At 42.2% G+C, this 7985-nt stretch overlaps 2 protein-coding genes across 3 annotated transcripts; one reads left to right on the top strand and one right to left on the bottom strand.

Moving 5' to 3' along the window:
* The first annotated feature begins 5 nt into the window (after positions 1-5).
* Positions 6-3883, top strand: fam217ba (family with sequence similarity 217 member Ba). Its single transcript, XM_010731446.3, has 4 exons — positions 6-518; positions 608-707; positions 862-923; positions 1034-3883. Exons 1-4 carry the CDS (start codon positions 412-414, stop codon positions 2463-2465), a joined length of 1701 nt encoding a protein of 566 aa, XP_010729748.3. The 5' UTR covers positions 6-411; the 3' UTR covers positions 2466-3883.
* A 67-nt stretch (positions 3884-3950) lies between these two features.
* On the bottom strand, positions 3951-7985 carry ttll9 (tubulin tyrosine ligase-like family, member 9). 2 transcript variants are annotated; one of them, XM_027288488.1, is made up of 14 exons: positions 7833-7985; positions 7512-7558; positions 7336-7428; positions 7138-7249; positions 6854-7039; positions 6640-6711; positions 6443-6533; positions 6271-6311; positions 6081-6168; positions 5741-5799; positions 5413-5609; positions 4873-4986; positions 4487-4608; positions 3951-4327 (listed from the first exon to the last, which is right to left on the bottom strand). In XM_027288488.1, exons 1-14 carry the CDS (start codon positions 7845-7847, stop codon positions 4257-4259), a joined length of 1308 nt encoding a protein of 435 aa, XP_027144289.1. In that variant the 5' UTR covers positions 7848-7985; the 3' UTR covers positions 3951-4256. The 2 variants fall into 2 exon arrangements, with proteins under 2 accessions (XP_027144289.1, XP_010729749.1); XM_010731447.3 differs by having other exon boundaries at positions 6643-6711; positions 7833-7984.

Below are 7985 nucleotides of genomic sequence, written 5' to 3'. Positions count from 1 at the left end.
ACAAGCGGCGAGCCAGTGAGCAGCAGGTAAACAAACCTATCTGACTGGGACTGCGAGCCAAACAAAGCGTATGCGCTTGTTTGACCGTGTTGCATTTTCAACGGCGAGCAAGATGACAGTCGAAAAAAAGATGAAACTAATGTCACTAATTCTTTAAAAATAATCGCTCAGTTGTTATTCACAACAGAGAGGCGAGTCGACGGTGAAGAGAAGGACGAGTTCAACCTGCCGCGGAGAAACGACTGTCGACATCTGCGCATGATGCATTGCAGCACTTTTGGGAAAATGGGTGTTTTTAGCCTCATTCTCAGAATAGAGTATCTGATCCGAGATGTCGGTTGGGTTCTTTAGCTACCGTATAATTTAATTGTGCTGGACTCGGAAACAACATCCCCCCTGGCGACCTGCAACATGGGGCCCATCATGCAGGAACGCACAGCATCCACGACACTGAAACGCGTAGTCTCCAAAGAGAAGATTCGGGTAAAAAATACTGAAAATAGCGGACCAGTAACCAGGTAGGTCTCATTTTAAGACATTTTTATGTTTTGTCTCTGAGATAGGTTAGAAGCAAGCCTGATAAAAAACCACTGTTATGTTTCCACAGTTCAAAGAAGGGTAACAAGATGAAGAAAGCAGTGGGCCAAGTGAAAAATGGCCCCCCAGGACCAGGTCAGGATAAGGACACAGTGACAACAGCGCAGAGGGTGAGTGGATGGCTTCCTGCTAAATTAAAGAGAGATAATGTTTCCGCATTAATGCTCTTTGACAGGATAGCTCAACAGTGTTGCATGTGTCATGTGTTGTCGGATATATCAAGACAGAAATAATCAAACAATTTACATCATGATTGTTTCACAGGGTGCACAGTCTAAAGGTGGCAGGGTCAAGTCAACTTCACGAAATACAAGCAAACTCTCCAGGTATGTGTGGAGAGGGGGTTGCACTCTTAACTGAATGTTTTGCTTCAGGTACACTAAATCCCCAAATCCCCAGCAGCTTTTCCTGACACACATCTCATCTCTCTTTACAGCCCCGAAGAAGATGGAGATTTGAGACCTCAACTCCGCAAACACTTGTCTGTGCACAGGAGAGAGGAGAAACGCGAAAATCAACGGATGTCACAATGCAGCAATGAGCTCCCCCAGAATCGCCTGGGGGCGGGGAAGAATCGTCGAGCCCTATCCCTGCCTCTCTCCCCAATATCAGGGCTACGACACATGCCAGCACACCCGCTAACACACTCCCCAGCCCCCACCTCGGAGGCACTACAGCAGCACTACAACCAGAAGGATGTTGACACTGACAGTGCCAGTGATCTGTCAGACTCTGAGAGGCTGCCTGTACTGCCCTCTCCCTGCACCCCCTGCACCCCTCCTCACCTCAATCTCCGGGCCGAGGTCATCAACAGCAATGACTTTCCCCCGGACTTCCCAGGACCTCGTGGGACTGTAGGTGATGAAGATGAGAGTGACAAACCCAGCTACAGTTACCCAGACTTTCTTCCACCTCCCTTCAACAGCTGGAGCCTGAGACAGCTGGCAGTGTTTCTTCATACAGACGGCCGTGGCGCCCCTCGGCCCAAGCCTGTAGGGCCCTTAGAGAATTACCTGGAGAGGCTGCTGCAGCTCGAGTGGCTCCAGATCCAAACAGTCCAAGGAGAGAGCAGCCGTCCACCAGGGAGCCGTTCAAGGCCACAGGGATTCCCCTCTGCCACTACCGCTCACCCACCACGACCTCACACCGCGCCCCCATCCCGACTCAACTCCCCTAAAGGGCTGCGGCACAGCCAGCGAGCCTTTCCATTCACACCTGTCAACAATCCCCCGTCACCTGCTTCAACCCAGCACCAGCACTCCCGCTTCCCAGTTTGCCCTCACTGTCACATTCGCTACCCATTGTGCAATGGAAGCTGCTCTGCCTATGCCTACCAACGCCACTCACGGCTCAGCCCGCTGCTTGAGCGCAAACCCAGACCTGGGGCACCAACGAAGAGAAGCAACAGCGAGACCCGAGCTACCTCCACAGAAGGTAGGAGCCCAGCAGGACAAGGCAGTGGAGGAGGAGCCCAGACCCCAGTTAGCCCCTCAGCTGGAAAGAGTCATCTCAGGCACATGCAGGCTGCAGGCAATGCCCGTAAGCAACCGCAGGAATCTGGATGTAACCCAAATGGCAAAGGTCAGGTGAGGAAAAGCCGTGTCAGAGCTAACTCTGAGACAGATGTTAAAAAGGAGCCCAGTGGCAGTAAAGCTGCTGGTGCAGAGAAACGTGTCTTTGCTGCGAATAAGAGAGAGGCCCTCACCTCCAAGAGAGTAGAGAAGGACTGGCAGAGGACAGAGGCAGTAGGTCAAGCCTCTAAAACTACCATGAAAAGAGCCGCTAAAGAGCCGCAGTCTCTCTCCAAAGCACCACTTAGTAGTAAGCAGAATGGCAAAACAAAAAATGTGCACTTTGTTGCAAAGTAACCCCCGTAGACCTACAATATAGTGCTTTCCTTAGTGGTTACTCGGTACAGGAGCTTGAACCTATGCTTGCTTTCTGTGTAATCTGTGTAATACTAACATGTTGTAACTGTTGTACAGCAGTCTACAGTAAATCAGTCAGTGGCGTACAGCCTTCAAAAGGTCAAAACTAACAAGAAGTTGAGCAGCTAGAATAGAAATAAAACTGCAACGATTTCCAAGCATAATAAGACACTTAAATCTAATAGACTTATATCTACATGTTGTATTTCATTCAAGATGTACAGTAAATATGTTGAACTGACAGAAGGTTCATTATGACCCTAAACACTAGTAGAATTCTAAAAACACAGCTTTGGTGTAAACTGAACTCTGCTGCACTGCACAGCCATCTCTCAGTGTTCTACTAATGTTTAAATAGGCATAAAATAAGCATCCACTGTACCACTGGACAGCTTTCAGCATAAGTAATCCATAGTGAAGTTTAACACAGAACAATACATTTTAGTCAGTGTATACAACCATAGCCGTTACTAGTGGAGTTTGATGTTGGAATGTATTTGTTTTCATCGCTCTTCCTTTACTCGATGTTTGCTTTTTGTCTTTTCTTTGGTGCCTCATGTTTTAAGATGTACGTTCAGTTGAAGCATCTTTGGGCGAAATGAAGGAGGCGCAATAAGTGGTGGTGTGCCGCAGTAATGTAATTTGTTTCAAGATATATTTGTGCAGTGGTATTACATTTTTGGTTACAAGGGCTTTCACGTTTGAACAGCTTGAATTGTAGTCGATGATAATATATTGTATTTTGCCTAGAGCTGAGCTCTTTCTATCATTGAAGACAGTGTAATGTTTGCTACGAATGTAAATGCATATTTTTCCAAATTTTATATACCATAGTTATATTTATGAAAAGTGTTGTGGTTGACTTGTATTCATCATTGTCATTATTATGTTTACATCATCATGCACAAAAAGAAAATGTTTAGTCAGCTGAATGTAGCTTAATGTCTACTGTGCTGTACCATTGGTCATTCCTGTGGTTCAATGGACTTTCAACACATCATAGCTGTTCGGCTGTAACGGTAATGTTATACATATCATCATATTCCACACATACTTGAATTCTTTAGAACACCGTGTTTACATTAGATTGTCTTATGTGTTTGTTGTGATTCATCACGCGTGCTTGATTCATGCAAACACTACATCAATGTAAATAATGTGATATGTATTCAGATTGCACCTCTTTACTTAATATTCATGAAAAATATCAAAGCCATAGATAAGGGGCCAGGAGGGGGCGGTGTTATTATAAATGTGTACATGATGTTGACACGCACGCAGAAAGATTGTCCTATGTATTTTCTTTATGTTGAATGCAAGTATTTGTAACGCATAGAAATAAATGTTTTGCACTCAAATGACATTGATCTATTGGTCATTCTTTGGAACAAATGGAGAAATTATGCACAGCTCATAATTGTCTTTATTACTGGGATACTGCTAAAATCCCAAACCACTTTAATTTGTAGTTATTAATCATGTTAATTGCTGCACAAGAAAATATCTGCATACCAGTATACTTTGAACTCTGAAAATCTACAAGGAAGGAAGCACTACAAGGAAGGAAATGTAGTTTTCATTCATTTGCATTCAGATTTCAACCTAGGTGCTTAGATCAGGTCATCAGAGAGCGCTCATTTTTCATGAAATATTACTAAGGTCACTGGAGCCTGTCTCCCCTGAGACACATACCAAACACTATAATGGTGGGAGATAAAACTGATGGGTGTGTTACATCTTCTTCTGGCCTGGAAATGGTTTTAGAAGACGGCGAAGCTGCTTCTCTCTGTCATTCACACACCCTGCACAGAATAGTAACAGACTGTAAGTGATTAGTAATAACAGAATGATAAAGACTTTTATGAATGCATGTATAGTTTCTTCACATTTATCAGAATGCCTCAAAAATGCTGATTTTTGGTCCCTCCGGTAAGTTTGCAATAGCACCGCAGTCAGGTTACCTAAGTGTGTGTTGGCAGTGAAACATGAACCAAATGTTTCTACGTTGACATCCTCTCTGTAGACAGGCCCATCGTTCCACATTAGATCATAGCCACCCACCCTTTTCTCCTTGCCAGTGAGCCTGATTGAAAAAAAAAAAAAGTTAAAACGCAGCATCAGTGTGTCACAAAGAGATAAAAGGAACTCGTTGTTTGCACAGCATTCACCCTGTGATCTAAGATGGTAGTATATTTTGTTTATTGTTGCTATGACACAATTTGTTAAAGTGTTTCTCAAAGATGCTTCTCTTGGCTGACAAGATTATACTTGTGATGTGATGTCTACATATAATGAACAGGGACGATGACAAAAAAAGGCAAAGACATAATGAGAAATGGGCCGTTACCTTCCCTCCATATCAACAACGTTCAAAGTATCTTCCAGCAGCCGGCACTTCATTTCGTAATCCTCTTGACTACTGGCTGTGTGTGAGGGAGACGCGTTCACCTCAATTAACCACCTGCAAAGACATGGGTGATGACATCCACCAAACATTTACTTAGCCTTTAGAGCCGGCATTAGTCCAATCCACGAGGAACAGCAAACAGTTCAATAGAGATTGTTAGGTAGGCACAAGTGCTTGAATGTTAACAATATTTGCATTTGAGAACAGCATGCACAGTCATTGGTGTGTTTTTTCATCATTTACAGCAGGATTATTGCCCATCTGTCAGTATTTCAAATATGCAGTGGAGTTTTATGAGGTGTTTGTACATGGTATTTTCACACTAGCAGATTTACGGCTTTGTTTTTAAGTATCCAGGAAGGGTAAGTTAATTGTGTGCCATGTTGACTTGTCTGTGCATGTGCTCTCTCTTCGTGTTCGTGTTGATGCGTATGTTTGTTTGCAAGTAAGTGTGTATATGAAGACAGTTCGATCACTTACGGTTTGAGGTTCTGATCCAGTAGAATGTCATACCCATAGAGCTCAAAGCAGTGTTTGTCATTTATAATGACCTTTTGTACACTCTGTAGACTGCGGACAAATATATTATCCATCTCTTTAAACAGGATTTCTACTGTCTCTCTGCCATGTTTTGCAGTCAGGTATCTTCGAAGCTGCTGTATTTGCCACTTGCATCCCTATTTTGAGATGAATAGTAGAGTAATAAAGAGGAGAAAGCATCTGTTCAAGGGGATTTTTCAGAAAAACTGACTTAAATATACAGTAACATGATCTGTTAACTACTGTTTGAAGTTCCTGTTATACGCACCTTTTCAGGATCATAGTCTGGCGCTGTTTTCTGAACAGCCACATTGGTGAGGTGCATATCTGAAAAGAGACACTAAGTAGAATTTGGGAACTTGAATGATGTAATCACGCCTTCCACAGGGATGTGGATGAAAGAGACAAAATTAGGAACAACAGCCTCAGAAAATGGGTCAAACTGGGCTATTTAAAACCGACTTTGCTTGAATATTTCAATAGACAAAGGCTCAACTTGGTAAAGGACAACTGGCACATTTGTACTAAAAACTCAGAGCAAGACTTCACTTCAGATCACTTCAGCGTATCAATGGAGACAAAATGTTATGACGGCAAAAAATGGATACACTTGTCATCAATAGTGCTGAGAGAAAAGCGGGTGCTTGAGAAGCGGGCAAAGCCATCTCGATACAGCCAAGCCTTCAAGGGAACATACTGAAACACAAACGCACACATTGTACATGCATGCACACACACTGTTGCAGCAAAATGAACATTGTGTGTAAAACACTGTGATTAACAAGGTTCAGTACGTACTGATGTGACCAGCACATAGACCCTCAGATCAAATTTCCTGCCTGTGGGGACAAAAAGCACAAAGGGAAGTATAATTTGTCCATGATTAATTTATGTAATTTTCTTGGTACTACACTTGATGTGTTTTCTAAATTGTGTATGTGTAAAGTGTGTTTTTCATTCGGTTCATTACCATTAATGAGGTAGGGGTTCTCTATATAGCGTTGAGCCACATAGCTTTCCACTTGAGCTGCATCCTTCTGTTCCTCTGAGCGCGTGCCATCCTGTGTAAGAGCAATATTATCAATCTGAATATGTAGGTGTGTATGGAGAATTTCTATTTTTAATAATTTAATCTACACCCAATTCCTTGATGAAATAAATACACAATACCTTCTTCCAATCCATGATGTCTTTCAGTTTCCGGAACAGGAAAATGCCTTTTCCTTGAGATTTTGCTACCTAAATAAACATATAGTAAAATTTTAATTTTCATGACTGAAATGCAATTTGGTGCTAATTTAACTTTAGTTCCATCATCCAAATACTGAATTAAAGATCATTTCATTGCACTGGATTACATCTATGATCTACTTAAGCTTACCGGCTTCATGATCCATGTGCTGCCAGGGCTTCTTTTGAACTCCTCTACAAAGAGATGATATTCGCTGGGCAGTGCAAAGGTGCAGGGGAAAAAATCACATTTGGATGCCTCCACACGACCAACTTCCCTTTCGAGATTTTTCCTGTATCTTTTGAGGTTTTTCACCATGAGGTTTTTGCGACTCAGCTGTAACATAAAACACAGAAAAAGACAAGACGAGTTTTGATTTGAAGGATATAAGATCATTTCTGTTGAAATCTGAGTTCATAGTGTCAAAGGCTCACCTCATAATGGTTGCGAAAGTGGTTTATTCTTACATGTTCCTCCATGTACGAGTGATCAAAATTCTCCCTGAGCCAGCCTACATCACACCAGTGGAAATCCCACTCTCCATCACTGTGAGAAAAAGTAGATACCAGAGTCAAGCCACAAATATGATGACAGAGAATCTGATGTGATGATGAAGAGACAACCGTACTCACTCTTTGACTTCAACCCAACCTGGTCTTTGGCGCAGCACATCCAGTATGGTGTTGATTAGGCCACATTTGTAACGCACACAACTTCTTCCCTCCCTGAGGAGAAATTATAACATCATTACTGTTACCAGTATTTGTGAATAACAGTTTATTTAAATCAACTTAAGAGCAACACTCACCGCTCCTCAGTTTTGGTATAGTCATATGGACCTTTGTATCCAGATGTCTGAAGAAAGCAAACCATGACTCAGCTTAATTCCTCATGTTCTTGTACAAATTTACACTTTACAGCAGAAACATCAATTAGCAAATCCTCTGGTTCGGTAATTACTACAGTTAACTCTAAACCCACTACATAATTATTTGCTAATTATAACAAACAAGTATATGTAGTAATTAGCTGAAACATCCATTTAACTTGAGCACAAACTAGTTATTATTTTTGTCTAAGTCTAAAGTCGACAAGACAACACAACCTACACACAGTGCTTTCTATTTACCTTATGCTTTGACATGGAGGCGCACACTAAATAAAATAAAATAGAAACCCGTAGTAACTATATGCAAAATATGCGGAAGTAATTTGCAGCATTAGCATGTAGTTAGCGGTTAGCTCGTCCAAGCGGTGTTTGATGACAGTCGTCTAGGTAACC

This window comes from Larimichthys crocea, chromosome XV (assembly GCF_000972845.2).
Source record: "Larimichthys crocea isolate SSNF chromosome XV, L_crocea_2.0, whole genome shotgun sequence".
Taxonomy (NCBI): Eukaryota; Metazoa; Chordata; class Actinopteri; family Sciaenidae; genus Larimichthys; species Larimichthys crocea.
Note: the sequence above shows the minus strand (reverse complement) of the source record. Positions and strands in the feature narration are given on the sequence as shown.